The 17,397-nt window shown below is 41.9% G+C and overlaps 1 protein-coding gene across 6 annotated transcripts in view; it reads right to left on the bottom strand.

Moving 5' to 3' along the window:
• Nucleotides 1-17,397, bottom strand: part of THRB (thyroid hormone receptor beta) — a 261,740-nt gene that overhangs the window by 69,473 nt on the left and 174,870 nt on the right. For all 6 annotated transcript variants that reach the window (XM_053262095.1, XM_053262094.1, XM_053262093.1 and 3 more), the window contains one exon: nt 14,434-14,497. In XM_053262095.1, the coding sequence (XP_053118070.1) occupies nt 14,434-14,497 (64 nt within the window). The remainder of the gene's footprint in view (nt 1-14,433; nt 14,498-17,397) is intronic.

The following is a 17,397-nucleotide window of genomic DNA, read 5'->3' as shown; positions in this document are numbered from 1 at the left end:
ATGACACACAGGCCAAAAGGCCTTGGATCATCACTGTGTCCTCTATACTGGCACAAACCTATGCACCTGTTCAGGGCTATCCTGAGGGGTGTGTGGGGCCCAGAACAAATAATTGTGAGCAGCTCTCGTAACATTTTTCATCTTTCTTATCCTAACCTTCCTCACAGGACTGTTGTGCAGATAATATTGCAGGGGGTGGGGGGGATCAAGTACCCTGCCGTGAGCTTCTTGATGAAAGTGTGGGATAATGAATTAATAATAATAATAATAAAAAATAATGGTTTAAGAGTTTCTTAGTAGGGGTGTGCATGGAACCGCACAGCTGCGGTTCCCCCACTGTGGAGGGGGTTCCTTTAAGGGCGGGGAGGGTTTACTTACCCCTCCTGCCACTTGTCCCCCTCCAGCGCTAGTATTTATTGTAAGAATTGGGGCGGCAGGATACCTCCCTGCTGCCCCTTGCCCCTCCGCAATGCAAAAGGCTCCGGCAAGCCTTTTGCGCACGCGCACGTCGCGCGCGAGCTTCCCGACGCCGGAGGCCCGGTCTACCCGGCCTCAGCCCCTGCCAGTGGGTAGACCGGGCCTCTGGTTGCCGGAACCCCCTCCACCCAGACCGGACCGGCCAGGTCCGAACCGTTCCGGACAGTCTGGAGGCCTTTACAATGGCCTCCGGACCGGTCCGGACCCATCCCTATTTCTTAGGGTGCATTCACACTTGCATGAAAGTAAGTCCCATTGTACTCAATGTTGTTGCCATTTTATTAAACGATCCAAGATAACAATTTCAGTTTTTGGTTGAAATGTATAGACTGGTTTATTAGACACTTTTCCTGTTCTGTTATTTATCAAGAATGGGATAAGTCTCTAACAGTCTACACATTTCAACAAAAAACTGAAATTGGTATCTATGATTGTTTAATGAAATGGCAATAGTATTCATCATCATCATCATCATCATCAGCTATTTCAACTCAGTGCAGCAAGGTAGGTGCAGCAGTTGCCAGCCGGCCGGCCGGCATGCAAAGTGAGAATCTATGTGGCTGCTGTTCCTCATCCTTTTCCTTTTTGTGAGTGGCAGCAGCACGGCAGCCAATGAGCACACCCCATTTCACTATTGAGTGTGAACTATTTCACAACTGAGTGTGCAACCTCAGTATAGACTATTGATTTGAACAGACTGAAAGAGGAGGAGGAGCAAGACAAGGAAAGTGCATGACAAGGGAGGTAAGGAGATGGGCGACGATGGCCAAGCCATGGCAACTAATGTATGGGGTCCCCTAAAGGGCAGGACTTGTGGCAATAGCCCTGATTTCCTCTACCACTGGGATCGCTCAGCACCTGATATGTAGTAAGTAACTGGATTGTAGTCAATGGGTATAACACAGAGCTGAAACACACTGCTGGAGACTGTATGCCTCTATAGCTAAGTGCACACAGAAGTCACTGTGCGCACTTCTGAAGCTGCACATTCTCAACCCACCAAAACACACAGTACTGAAATGAGGGGTGAAAGCAAACCCAGGCCTGCTCTGAAGTGCTTCGGCAATGGAAAATGAGAAAAGGATGCTTGTTTACCACAGAATTGTTTGCTTACATTGTATTTCAATGCTTCAACATATTTTCAACTTCAAATAAAAGCTGGGTGGAAGCTGGAATACCTTTATTTTCAAAAGATACAATTCTCTTCAATTGTCCGAGAAGTTCAAGGGCTTTTAGTCTTGATCTTTTCTATTGTCAGGTTTGTAAGAGAACTAACTTAATAGTACTGGAAAAATCAGGGCAGGCAGGGGTGAAAAATTCCAGTGCAAATGTTTATACTTTGCAAGGAAACAAAAAAAAAATTATAGGAAGAATTTTATTGGGCTGTTTTCATGAGCAGCAAAGCCTGGGCTTGGCCGGCTGTGAGAACTGCTGGGAGGCATGCAGCTTCCAGCGGCATCTCCGTGGCAAACCTGCCTAGGAAGCCCACCTCTTAAATGAGGTTAAGAGAGCGAGCTCTCCCTTAACTCCGTTTACCTGACCATGCATCAGTGCCAATTTTCAGCCAGTGCTGCAACACTGACAAGTGTCTACTTGTCGCTGGCAGGGTGGCAGGGGGGGGGGAGATCCCCACAACGCAGCATGCACTCACATGGTGCATTGTGGGATTTCTGGGGGCTGGGATGAGTCAGAGTGATCTGCTCTGCTCCGCGTTGCACAAAACAGGGTTCATCGTGTGGGAGCACGAAGCGTGCTCCCCCCAGGACAACCTTGATGGTCTGGGAGGGGGAGGCAAGGCTTGTAAAGCCTTCCCCCCACCTGCCCACCCGCCTGGTAGATCGTGTGAATGGTCCCAATGCATATTCATGCTACAAAATGCTTCATAATAACACATTTGGTAGAGATGTGCATGAACCGAGGTCCGTGCCCTGGTTCAAAGCCAAACCTGTTCATGTTGGGGGCAAACTGGTTTGGCGGTGTGAGTGCAGTGCCGGGGGGCAGTGTGAGTGGGACCTTTAAAAGTGAGTACAGCAGGTCCTTACCAGTCCACCTGTTGCCCCATGCAGTTTCCTGCTGCGGCAGCACTCTCCCTAATAGCCAGTGTGCAGCATCAAGCCTCCGCACATGCATGGAGGCTATTTGCATGATCAGCAACACTATGTTGGCCCTGCAAATGGCATCTATGCATGCACATAGGCCATGCGCATGCCAGTGCTGCACCCAGGCTATTGAGGAGAGTGCCACCACAGCAGAAAGCTGCATGGAGTGGTGGGAGAGCAGGTAAGGACCTATTGTACTCACTTTTAAAGGTCCCGCATGCTGCCACCCCCTGGCACAGTACTCGAACCGCTGAATTGGTTCAGCTTCAAACAGGGGCACAAACTTCAGTGCATTATCTCTAACATTTGTTGTCCTTTGCAACAACAATTCCTATAGTGGATATATCTAGGCATCATTGTTCATTAACGAATCCATTGTTGGGTTCATTCTATAATCATCCATTGTTAGTTCAGCAATTCAGTAAGAAGGGCTTAGGAAACAGAAGTACATATTTCTGTTTAGAGTAAAATCAGATTAAACTTTGAGGATTTGGACCAATAGTGTTCCCCAAACTCCTGCCACCACCACAAGTTTGTTGGAACATGACTCTATGTCCACTGCATAACTATGTTCCTTTGCATGCCTAGAACTTGTCATTCCACTTAAGTGAATGAAAAAAATCCATATGGGCATGGAAACTCCACAGATGTAATGCTTGCATGCACACAATGCAATCCCCACAGGACTCAAAAGACCCCTACCTCTTCTTTCATAAGAACAGCCCTGCTGGATCAGGCCCAATGCCTATCTAGTCCAGCATCCTGTTTCACACAGTGGCCCTCCAGATGTCTCTAAGAAGCCCAAAGGCATGAGCTGAGGGCATGCCCTCTCTCTTGCTGTTGTTCCCCTTTAACTGGTATCCAGAGCATCTTGACTGTGATACTGGAGGTGGCTTATAGCCACCAGGCTAGTTGCCATTGATAGACCTGTCCTCTGTGAATTTGTCTAAACCCCTTTTAAAGCCATCCAAGCTAGTGGCCATCACCACATCCCGTGGCAGACAATTCCACAGAATAATTATGTGCTATGTGAAAAAGCACTTCATTTCATTGGTCCAAAAATTCCCGGCCTTCAATTTCATGGGATGGCCCCTGGTTCTACTATTGTGAGAGAGGGAGAAAAAATTACCTCTGTCCACTACTCGATGCATAATTTTATACACCTCCTTCGTGTCTTTCCATAGTTGCCTATTTTCCCAACTAAGAAGCCGCAGATGCTGTAGCATAAGACAAGTGCTCCTGGCACCTGTTCATCTTGGTTGCCCGTTTCTGCACCTTTTCCTGTTCTACAATATCCTTCTTAATATATGTTGACCAGAACTGTATGCAGTACTCCAAATATGGCCACACCATAGATTTGTATAAGGGCATCATAATATTAGCATTCTTATTTTCAATCCCCTTCCTGATGATCCCTAGCATGGAATTTGCTTTTTTCACAGCTACCGCGCACTGAGTTGACACTTTCAATGAGCTGTCCACCATGATCCCAGGACCCCTCTCCTTGTTGTCACTGACAGCTCAGACCCCATCAGTGTATATATGAAGTTGTTTTTTGCCCCAATATGCATCACTTTGCACTTGCTTACATTGAACTGTATTTGCCATTTTGTCACCCAGTTTGAAGAGATCCTTTTGGAGCTCCTCACAATCTGTTTTGGATTTTATTACCCTAAATAGTTTAGTGTCATCTGCAAATGTGGTCACTTCGCTGGTTACCCCAGCTTCTAGATCATTTATGAACAAGTCAAAGAGCACTGGTCGCAGTACAGATCTTTGGGGGATCCCACTTCTTACTTCCCTCCATTGTGAAAACTGTCCATTTATTCATACCCTCTGTTTCCTGTCCTTTAGCCAGTTACCAATCCACAAATAAATCTGTCGCCTTATCCAATGACTGCAGGGGCATAGGGAAATCCCCAGGGGCCCAGGGGGAATAATCTTTGTAGTGGGACCCTACTATCGCGCGTACAAAGTACATGCTTGCCTGCTCCAAGCCATGCCCCCTGCATCTGATGTCAGATGCAACAAACATCTCTCCCCGCCGTCTCCCCTGCCCTTGTCCCGCCGCTGCTTCTTACCTTTGCCCCCGTGATGGTGGTGAACATTGTGGCTGACTGGGCCAGGCCTCTCTGGTCGGCCAGCATACCTCTCTCTCTCACACCAGCTGGCTGAACTGCGCACCTGCGTAGTTCAACTATGGACGTCGCATGCTCAGGAAGTCATGGACATGTTACTTCCATAGTTGAACTGTGCAGGTGTGCAGTGTGATCGGCTGGTGAGAAAGAGAGAGGCATGCTGGCTGGCCGGAGAGGCCTGGCCCAGCCACAGCGCCCGCCACCACACAGGGGCAAAGATAAGAAGCAGTGTCAGGGCAGGGGCGGTGGGGCAAGGGCAGGGGTGTGGTGCGGCAGGGCAGTCAGCTTGGGGGCCACCTGAACCTCTGGGGCCAGGAACATTTGTCCCTGCTTGCCAAATGGATGCTATACCCATGCATGACTGCTAAATTTACTCAAGAGCCTTAGGTGGGGAACTCTGTTAAAAGCTTTTTTGAAGTCCATGTATACTATGTCAACCAGATCATCTTGATCCACATGCCTGTTGAAACTCTCAAATAACTCTAAAAGTGAGGCAGGACTTGCCTTTGCTGAAGCCATGCTGGTTCTCCTTCAGCAAGACCTGTTCTTCTATATGTTTAACAATTGCGTATGTTTTCCATCAATTAACCTGCACCGAAGTTAAGCTAACTGGCCTGTAATTTCCCGGATATCCCTCCTGGATCCATTTTTGAAAATGGGTGTTACATTGGCTACTTTCCAGTCCTCTGGTACAGAGCCTGATTGTAGGGATAAGTAAGTTACATATTCCTGCTAGGAGATCAGCAATTTAACATTTGAGTTCCTTCAGAACTCTTGGATGGATGTCATCTAGCCCTGGCTAGACAATTAGACAGTTTTAAACATTGTCTCTCAGAACCTCAAACTGGCCCAGTTCTTCAGCCTCAAAGCCTGAGAAGCTTAGTTCCAGGGTAGATATATGGGCAGTATCCTCTGCCATGAAGACAAACGCAAAGAACTTATTCAGCTTCTATGCAAAGTCTTTATCCACTTTAACAATCTCTTTCATACCCTCATAAGGACATAGGAAGCTGCCATATACTGAGTCAGACCCTTGGTCCATCAAGCTCAGTATTATCTACACAGACTGGCAGTGGCATCTCTAAGGTTGCAGGCAGAAGTCTCTCTCAGTCCTGTCTTGGAGATGCCAAGGAAGAAACTTGGAAGCATCTGCATGCAAGCCTTCTGCATATGCATGCAAGCAAGATGCAGATGCTCTTCCCAGAACAGCCCAGTCCTCTACAGGGAATATCTTACAGTGCTCACATGTAGTCTCCATTCAAATGCAAACAAAGGTGGACCCTGCTTAGCGAAGAGGATAATTCATGCTTGCTACCACAAGACCAGATCTCATCTAAGGGTATAACTGCCTCCCTGGCAGGTTTTCTGCTTCTGATATATTTTTAAAAGTATTTGTTATTCCCCTTGACACTTCTAGCTATATGCTCCTGAAACTCTCTTTTTGCACCCTTTATTGCCTGCATTTCTTTTTCCAGGGTTTATGTTCCTTTCTATTCTCTTCATTTGGGCAGGAATTCCATTTTATGAAGGAAGATTTCTTCCCTTGTATAACTTCCCTGACTACTTGTTAGCCACACTGGCATCCTCCTGGGGTCCTGAACCTGGTGTTGCCTTTCCTCCTCCTTGGTATGCATTCCTACTGAGCTTCTATTATTGTAGTTTTGATTATGTTCCATGCTTGCTGGAGTGATCTGACCCTCCTGACTTACCCTTTTAGCTTCCCTTTTACAAGTCCCCTCACTTTTGAGAAGTTTCCTCTTCTGAAGTCCAACGCATCTGTGTTGTACTTCCTTGGCAGTGCTCCAATCACATATAAGCTGAATTGGATCACAGTATGGTCACTATATAGCCCAGTGGCTATTCGCTCCTCGGTCTTCATCAAGGGTTTTAGAAAACATGTGAAGACTTGGCTTTTTACTCAGGCTTTTATGTGATTGTCTCCATTACTGCTTCTTTGTATATTGCATGGCATTTTTATGTATGTATTTTAATTTTTTTAAGTAGATCTGTTTTTATATTTTAGCATATTTTAATTGTGTAATTTTTATAGTCTTGTTTTAACTTTTTCTATGTGAACCGCCTTGTGATTATTTTAATGAAAGGAGGTATATAAATTTAACAATAAACAAACAAATAAATTCCCTAATGGTTTTACAACTCTGACATCTCACACCGAGTCCTGGGCACCACTCAGGATTAAGTCCAAGGTCACCTTCTCTCGGGTTGGTTCCACGACCAACTGTTCTAAAGCACTGTCATTTAGCAAGTCTAGAAATTTGTCCTCTCAGTCAATACCTGCATGTGAATTCCCTGGTTCCCACACACAAGTACACATGCAGGCAAGTCAATGAGCCAGTGCAGAGAATGTGGTGTCTGTGCATGCCTCCCATATTACCACCTAACCCTAGTCTTCCATTTGGTTGATCTCCGATGACCTTCCTCTCCATGTAAAAGCCTGTGCATGCTGAGCTGAAAAGAGGACAAAGAGAGCTCTGCTGCCCTATGAGCATCCTTCTGTATACCTGAACAGTGCCCACACAGTAAGAAATACTCCATGTGTGCTTCTAAGGCCATGGTCTCAAGGAGTTACAGATTAAAGGTCTAGCATGGAATGCAACCTTACAAGGACAGAGCAAGACCTCCCTTCTTGCAAGGAGAAAGCAAAATAGCTGTGTGCATGGTTTGGCTTGCAGCATGGTGTGGGTGGAGGCTCCTCTTCTCTCTCTTCAAAAGGCCTTTTCTCTGCAAGGAATATGTTCCTGAGGGCTGCATGACCCTCGGGGAAATGTTCTTGGCAAAAAAAAGGGGGGGGTTGAGGAAAGGTTGAAATAAGTGAAAATTGATTCCCCACGTCCCTCTACCCACGCTGAGCTGCAAGCCAGGCCTGACAGGTAGCAAGAACTCTTGCTTTGCCTTATAAGGCTGCACTGCACACCATCCATGTTTTTCTCTTACAAAGATAAGTTAAAAGTGATATTTTAAAGACAACATATTTCATTAATCAATTATCCCTTTTGAGCATTGCCTTAGATGCACACATTAGCTATGATTTCTTACCGTGTGGGCACTGCACTGTGGAATATAAGAGTCAGTCTCTAAATTCATCTGTCAGGATTTCCCCAGGGTTCCCCCAAGGAGAAACAGAACTCCAGGGTTCCCCCAAGGAGAAACAGAACACATTTTACAATTCCTCCCAAGAAAGAATTTTGGATAATTTTCTCAGATGTTTCCCCACATCACAAAATCCCCATAAGTCAAAACTGTTCACCTTAGCATATACAGGCTGTTACAAGGAGGTAATAAACTGGGCCCCTTTGATAGAGAAAATGTAATTCAAATTAAGATGTCAATGCTGAAATATAAGCTTGTTTAAAGCAACTTCATAACAAACTAAGCAACTGGTAATATTAAATAACATTTCTTTTGCACCAGAGATAGGTTGTGGATAAATATGGTGCACTGTGTATAGCAAAAATAAATAAATAGATAGATAGATAGACAGACAGTGGCTGATACCCAGGCTAATGTTGGTGAACCAAAAAATGTTCCTTGCATGCAATAGGGGAGGGCCAAGTTGCTGATCTCCCCTTCACACTGCAGCCGCCTGTGCGTCTGAAACTATGTCCCTGAGGAGTCATGGGACCCTTGAGGATATCCAGAAAGAAGAAAAAGTTGTCTTTCCCCTGTAGCATACATGGAACGTTTTTGGTCCAAGGACAATGTTCGTCAGGATGTCAGCCAAAGATTTTGTCAAGGATTGTCCAGGGTGGGGGGAATAACATGTTTTGTTTTGTTTTTAAGTATGATCACTAGGTTAACTAAAACCTTTTGAAAGAAAATAAATTCAATTATTCCATTGCTAAATTCCATACGTTTTACAAATAAGACCACAGATCTTACGGATAAGTGATGGGATTTTGGACTATACATGCTTTCACATTAAATGGCTCAATGAAAAATGCAACTTGTAGTAAGCTGTTCATATGCAACTTACGTCTCTTCTACAGCCCAGCAAATATAAGATGGGCAGACACAGAGAAAACTAGGCAATAAATGCCTCATATACGGTAGCCAAAATGTTTCCTGGGTGAGTAGCTGCCATGGAATTTCAGTCCTGTTTGTTTTGCCAGTTCCAGGAGGGGAAACACTGATAGACTGCTATTCTAAGCAATAAGTAGCCTGTTGCCCACCATAAAGTATTTAGGATAAATTATGCATAGGAAAGGGTGCAACTGGTATGACACAATTCCTTCCAATCCATTCACACTCTGATATGGAAAACATATTTAAAATGTAGGTCCATGTAACTATTTTTATAGGGATCAAATGTACCACTTCTCTGGACATTTGTCTTTGCTTGCGGAAGAAAGAGCAGAAGAACCTATAGGAGTAAGGAGCTCATGTTGCTTATACATGAGCCTCAGATATGTTCAGTGACTCTATTGAGACTTTCGGCTAAATAAGTGAAACCTTAAGTCATGTGTATAGGGCCACCTGAAGGAACAAAGCCGAAGGTAGGCAAAAAGGAACATATATAAAATACAATTTTAAAGGAGTTCTGAATGCCAGTGTACTGAGCAACCTAAGATGAAGTGGCAACAAACGTCACTGTTTTACAGTGTATATCTAGACAAACCTACTTACACCTGTTCACTTTTTCATCTAAAACCAGGCCAATTCCTCAAAGAATAACTTCAGGATGGATGAAGAGATATTTACTTGTTGCTTTGCAACAAGTACATGTAGGGAACTACTAACGATGGTAGTTTCTCATCTCTCTTCTACAATATATAATATCTAGTTATCATTAATAATTATACTTCTTATGCAGAAACTGAAAAGGGCTTTTTTCTTTTCCTTTTGTTCCAAAGGTGCCCAATTTATACCTGCCACAATTAAATTATTTTTAGCTAAATCTTCTGTGCAGTTACTCTATGGAGCTCAGATTGGACCACCAAACCAATTCAGTAAATTAGAAGCCCTTCAATCAAAATTTCTAAGGATTATCATTCAGGCACCCACTTTGGAGGCAGGGATTTCCAAAACTGAGATATGGCAATGGCTAAGTATATTTGATGTATGGTTAAAACTGAATTTCCATCCTTTGGGTGTGGCAGCACTGGTGCTCACAAATGTTTTTCAGTTTTTTTGGAAACAAGCTGTGGAGAAGAAGTTGTACCATGGGCTATCTCCAGGTAATTTAAAATCTATGGAATGTTCAAAAGCCAAATTGGTAGCTAAGCAACGTGTATTAGATATGGAGAAGCAGATAGAGTTAGTCACATGCCCAGAGACATTGTCTTGGGAAACCGAGGTGTCAATAATAAACCACCTAGATAAATTGGTATAATAACTATTCCCATGTATCACAGAGCTCTAACACAAGCTCATCTCAACGCCTAGAAGGGCGGTACAATAAATGCCTAGAAGGGCGGTACAATAAAAGACCTTATGCTGAGAGACTTTGCCCTGTAACTGTGGGAGTATAGAAACAACAGCACATATACTGCTATATTGTAATGTTTATAGGGACATTCCTGATTACTATTTGTTACCCTTCATAAATGAATTTCTGGGGCATTCAGATAATTTTTATCTAAATTTGCTTTTAGCTGATACATCTGATGAAATTTCTTTAAATGTTGCCAAGTTTTGCTCAATAACTGAGCAGGTTCGTTAGAAGGTGGTAGCTTCATCAATTTGAGTGGTGTTGTTGTTATTAGCTAAACCTTGAACTATATTATGGATCTAAAATGATCCCCCGCACACTTTGTTTTTCTTTATTGGGATTTTGTATAATTTTGATTTTTGGTTTTTTGATCAACGATCAAAACTTTTGTTCGTTCATTCATTCATTCATTCATCTCTTTTGATAATTCTAGAGACTACTGTTGGGAAACATGTCCAGTACTCAACCATTCTCAGAGTAATATATATTTAACTGCCTATAGCTGATTATAAAATACAAGCCTGCAATAACTTAAGCCATTTAGGTTTGAGGTTTTCTTTAACAATTAGCAGACGATATAAAAACATTTCATAAATAAGAGACTCCCAGTATGCTGTTCTTTTATTAATATATGTATTGAATACTAACAATGCAAAAACATTAGTTTTAATCATAATTTTAATCTATTAATTTTTTTAAATTTTAATTGTTAATTTATTTTGATTGGGGTTTATTTTATTTTATTTTAATGTAAATCGCCCTGAGCCACCTTTGGAAAGGCAGTATATAAATCAAATCAATCAATCCATCAATCATCATCATCATTGTCATCAATAATTCATTTATTTATATTTAGGTCAGTCTTCAAAAGCCCTTAGCGTAACAGAAAAATAATATATAGCTATAAACTTGGCTGTTGGCATTAAGGAATCAAACTGGAACAAATAACGTATACAGCAGCAACTTAGCAAAGAAATACACACACATACCTGACAGATAAATAAGACAAACTAGAAATATAGTTAAAGACAGAGAAGAGTAAACGAGGAGTGAAGTTTTCAAGATATAGACATATCCTTCTTTTTCTTTAGACACCACCATTCAAAAAGCCTGCATTTTAATCCTACAATATGCCATTCTGCTAACTTGTACAGAATTAAAACATCAATGAAGATAAAGTCCCAAGCTTGCAATGAGTTCCATTTCTGAATGGTAACTTTACAATCGCACAAGAGTTATCATTGCAATTTTAAAAAATCTTCTTTGAAAGTCAAATAGGTTCCTGCTCGCACCCGAACCCGATCAGTTCACAGTTTGTAGATGAATGAATCAGATGTCTACTCCATAGGAGTTACCTTCTTGGAAACCAAAAGGAAGAGGTGAATAATTATTTTAGAGAGACTTCTTTCTCTGATATCAGATGGCATGGTTATGAATTAGCAGCAAGTGATAAGGTGTTCTCTTCCTTTTTTGGCGGGGTGGGGGGAAGACCTAAAATATGCAAGCATCTGAGGGCAGGAAAGTGGGCTGGCATTAAAGAGAGATCAACCAAGGCAAATGTAATCAGGCTTATGACTATGGGAGCATAGTAGGTCAGTCAAGTAGACTACATATCCATGGATCCAATCCAGTGATTATAATTTATTCTTTAAAGCTCAGAGAGGAAACAAAAAAGCCCAATGGAAGAATAGCAGGGAATCCAAAGCAAAGAAGAAAGATTTCTTTGCCATCATAACCATAACTGATAGGTCTGCAAATGGGTTTTATGGTGTGCTAGGTCAGATTTGGCATGCACCTTATGTCAACTGCAGTCTAGTTATCTCCCCTCCTTTCTCACTGTGTTTGATTTGGTCTCCCCCTAAATAAGCATGCATAGGATTTCAGCTAAGGTTTAATAACAATACTAGAACTAAAAGGATAGAAATGGGCCTTATGTGGATGCCTACTCAACATTTTGCCAAAGAGAGGAGATTAAGAAAAAATCTCCAGGCTATTCATTCCCTTGTTAAATTACTTTTATGGTTTCAAAATCTGGAACTTTATATCCCATTTTCTTTCTTTCTTTCTTTCTTTCTTTCTTTCTTTCTTTCTTTCTTTCTTTCTTTCTTTCTTTCTTTCTTTCTTATTTGATTGATTTCTATACCTTAGATAGATTTCTATATCTTAGAGACTGAGTTGGGGAAAGCCCCTGTCTGAGACTCTGGAAGGCTGTTAAGAACATACAAAAAGCCCTGCCCACCAGATGCCTCTGAGAAGTCCACAGCCAAGAGGTGAGGGCATGTCCTTTCTGCTGCTGTTACTCTGTTGATGTTGCTCCCTGAAACTGGTATTCAGTGGCATCTTGCCTCTGAGGCTGGAGGTGGCTGATAGCCACCCGACTAGTAGCCATTGATAGATCTGTCTTCTGTGAATTTAAGCCCCTTTTAAAGTCACCCAAGCTAGTAGCCATCACCACATCCTGTGGCAGACAATTCCACAGATTAATTACATGTTGTGTGGGAAAGTACTTCCTTTTGTCAGTTGTAAAATTCCCAGCCTTCAGTTTCATGGGATGACCCCTGGTTCTAGTATTGTGTGTGAGACAGAAATTTCTCTCTGCCACTCTCTCTACTCTATGCATAATTTTATATACCTCGATCATGTCTCCCCATAGCCACCTCTTTTCCAAACTAAAAAGCCCCAAATGATTTTTAGCCTTGCCTAATAAGCAAGGTGATGCAGACACTTATCATCTTGGTTGCCCTCTTCTGTACCTTCTACAATGACCAGAACTGCATGGGGAACTCCAAATATAGCCGTTCTATAGATCTCAGACCCCATCATTATATATGTGGTTGTGGTTTGTTGACCCAATGGTAGCTGGTACACTCGCTTACATTGAACTGCATTTGCCATTTTGTCACCCACTCACCCAGTTTGGAAAGGTCCTTTTGGAGCTCCTCAAAATCTGTTTTGGATTTTACTATCCTAAATACTTTAGTATCATTTGCAAATTTAGTCACTGAGAAGCTCAGTTCTGGAATAGGTATATGGTCAGTATCCTCCACAGTGAAGACAGATGCAAATAACTTATTCAGCTTCTCTGCAATTTCCTTATCCTTGTTAATAATCCCTATCACGCCCTCATCATCTAAGGGTACAACCACCTCCCTGTCAGGCTTTCAGCTTCTGATATTAAATAAGCTTTTGTTATTTCCCTTGACAATCCTAGCAGTATGCTCCTCAAGCTCTTTTTGTATACCTTGTCTCCTTCCATTTCCTTTGTTGGAGATCATGTTCCTTTCTGTTCTCCTCATTTGGGCAGGGCTTCCATTTTCTGAAGGAAGTCTTCTTCCATTTTATAGTTCCCTGTCTCTACTTGTTAGGCATGCTGCCATCCTCCTGAGCCTGGTGGTACCTTTCCTCCTCCTGGCTAAACAGTTGCTAGTCAATGTAGACAACACTGAACTAGATAATCCAACAGTCTAACACAGTATAAGGCAATTTCATCTCTTTATATATTAACATGAGCTATAATCAAATATATATTTGAAACCACACATCAAATGAATAAGAACCATTGCACACTGATTAACAATTTAATACAAAATTAGGTGACACTGAAAATATGATTAGGAATTTGAAAAGTTTTCCAAAGCTTATTACAAGGCTGGCAAATCCTTTCGTAACAAAAAACACTATCTATCTATCTATCTATCTATCTATCTATCTATCTATCTATCTATATAATCTCTAAAACTCAGTTATAAGAAATAATACTTTTTATTTAGTAGACTTTTGTCATGGTCTGTTGGGCAAGAAATAGGAGACAGCTTGCTGTGACGAACAGCAACGTAGGTTACATTAGATTACCCTAAGAAAACCATTACAGGAAATGTATGGGGGAAATACTCCACTAAACCGTTTCAGCTTTTTACTAAAGTTTACCTAAATGACCACAAGGTTATTTTGTTTTATCCAAAATTTATATCTAGTTTTACTAGTGCTCAAAATGGGGTACTGAGCCCGCTAGAACATATTCAATCAGATTTTTAGTCATGAATGCAGATAGAAACTTCAGTATACAAAAAATGCTGTATCCATAAAATGTCATTGCATTAGAGTCTCATGATTTACAGCAGACTTGCTAAACTGTGCACGCATGCGCACATACTCTCTCTCTCTCTCTCTCTCTCTCTCTCTCACACACACACACACACACACACACACACACACACACACACACACACACACTCTCCTCTGACATAGCTCTTATGAACGATCAGTGTACCTGACATGCTGCTGGGAATCAACAAAAGGTAGTCATTCTCATTCCTCTGTTTCGCCAGTATCACCTGTCATGGGGGAAAAAATATTGTCAATGGGTAACAACATAACTCTCTCTTTACACATATACTATGCAATATTTATTTGACATACGTCTATACCGCCCAAAACTCACATCTTTGGGCAGTTTACAATAAAACAACACAACTTAAAACAAGATTTAAAAATTAAAACAATTTAAAAAAATATTGAATTCTATAAGTCTAATTACCATGATCTTAACTTCCCCCAGAAGGAAACTCCAGTGGTGAATTAGCAGCAGTGAGGAAGGGTGGACATCTCTCTCCACCCCGCGTTGCAGTTCCAACCTGGCTCACAGCTCCCTCACAGCTGAATTTTCAACAGCAGCAACAAAAGCCAAAACCAAACAAGGGGCCAAATGACGGATTTAAAAGAAAGTGTCATTTGACTGTCAGTTGTGAGGTTTAGAGCCAGACAGCCCAAGGCTAAGGGGTAGGCTCTATCCACATCACCCTGGCTCAGAAAAGGGGCCATATATATTGGCCAATACAGTATATTGAACCCTGAGCAGCAGTGTGCTGGGACAGGCAGGATATACATATTTTAAATAAATAATGTATTGATTTATTTATAACACATATATTTTATACACACATGTGTGTGTGTGGTGTGTGTGTATGAATATTCTAAAGCTGCTTGGGCCTCACTGACTGACTCACTCCTGACTGTGAAACTTTCAGACCAAACCACAAAAGATAGAAACATGCCATTTTTTGCATTTCCCAGACTTAGTCCCCCAAAATCCAAAGCCCTGGAAAAATTCATTACCTTCCTGGAAAACTCTTCCATTGGAAAGCATGGGGAATTAGACCTCATAAAGCTAGGACAAGACAGTCTTCTGATGCTTCATTTTTCTTCTTCTGTGCTGGTGTATAACCATAACAATAAACTAAACTAAAGCAAGACTAGGGTCAAAGCAGGATAAGACATTAAAATGCTTGCAAACTGCAAGCCCTTACTGACTGATGTGGGACTCCCAGACCAAACCAAGAAAGATAGAAACATGCCATTTGCACAGGTAGGTTCTTGACTTCCCACAAACTACCCCCCAAAACCCCAATTCCTGGAAAAGTGCAATAATGCCCTGGTAAATGCCAGAAAACTATCCCATTGGACAGCATAGGTTGTGAGACCTAACAGAGCTAGGAAAAGACAAGAGTCACGGTGACATAAGATATTGATATATTTGCAAATGGCAAGTGATTTTATGTGTGTGTGTGTGTGTGTGTGTGTGTGTGTGTGTGTGTGTGTATTCATACAGGGAGAGAGAGTAAGACTGAGTGTGCGAGAGTACACGAGAACCTCAGTATTCATGGGGGTTCTGCTCTCTACGACCACCATGAATACGGAAACTGAAAATACTGAGTCATTGGAGCAATGGAAATCTGGGGGTTAGGATCCCGGAGTTTGGAAAAATGTCCAGAAAACAGTATAAAAGGCCCTACAAATGTGGAGGGAAGTAGCCTACCATGCTCCACGGGTCCCCAACAGTCCAACAATGCCCCCAAGAGTAATATAAATTGGCCAAAGAATGGCCCCAAATCACCATTCTCTTCCCTTTCCACTCCAAAATGAGCCATAAAATGGCTCCCGATCTCAAGATGGCCACCATGACCTTCGGATATGCAGATTAAACCTTTTTTTTTTAAAAAAAACAAACCCACACACATATACTGAAGTTGGATGTCCATTACCTGATCGCAGATATGCAAAACCATGGATAGTTAATCAGCTATTAATGAGGCACTCCTGTGTGTATGTGTATGTATATATGTATATATGTGTGTATATGTGTATGTGTATGTGTGTACACACACACACACACACACACACACACACACACACACATATACAACTTTTTAACCTTTTCCCCAAACACCCATTGGATCCTTTGGGGTTTTTTTTATGGTGGGTGTGGGTTAATCACCCACTTGCCCATTTCTTTGGTTGGTTGGATGGTAGGTAGCATCCATCATGCCCTACTACCCAAACCACTTTGTTGTCCCTAGAACATACCCATGTGGAACAATGGGGTATGTTCTAGGGACAACAGTTCGAGTTCCCCATTGTTCCCTATGGTCGAATCATTCAAATCGATTTGAGTTGATTTGTTGAAAAAGCAGTTGATTCATTGAATGGCAGCTGTTTTGATGAATTGATTCAAAGATTTTGCTATTTGATTCAAAGTCAAATCAAATAGCAAAATATGATTAGTGAACATCTCTAATCAGATAATCTTTGCACTACATGGTCTTTAAATGTGTTTTAGTGGCAAATCCACTTAGAGGAACATAGGCAGCTGCTATATACTAAGTCAGACCATTGGTCCATCTAGCTCAGTATTGTCTACACAGACTGGCAGAGGCTTTTCCAAGGCTGCAGGCAGGAGTCTCTCTCAGCACTAACCTGGAGATGCCAGGGAGGGAACTTGGAACCTTCTGCATACAAGTATGTAGATGCTCTTCCCAGAGTGGCTCCATCTCCTAAGAGGAATATCTTACAGTGATGACATGTAGTCTCCCATTCAAATGCAACCAGGGTGGGCCCTGATTAGAAAGGGGGACAATTCATGCTTGCTACCACAAGACCAGCTCTCCTCACATAAATCAAGAGCTGTAATCTGTGATTAAAAGATCACAGGTGCATGATTACTTGGGAGTCTCACTGTGTTCAATGGTGCTTTTCTATAATATTATTATGTTGCTTTCAGCTCCAGGCTCTCAAATGAAATTTCTTCTTCTCTTCAATGATAACATTTTAAAAAATGAACTTCTTTTTTCAGTACTAGAGTATTTTAGCCAAGCCTAAATTGACTGTATACAAGGGTCTGAAGCTAATAATACTAATGCCAATGTAAATCTATCTGGATCACGGAATTATACCACTG

The sequence above is a fragment of the Hemicordylus capensis genome, chromosome 6 (assembly GCF_027244095.1).
Source record: "Hemicordylus capensis ecotype Gifberg chromosome 6, rHemCap1.1.pri, whole genome shotgun sequence".
NCBI lineage: Eukaryota > Metazoa > Chordata > Lepidosauria > Squamata > Cordylidae > Hemicordylus > Hemicordylus capensis.
This window is presented reverse-complemented; position numbering and strand designations above follow the sequence as displayed.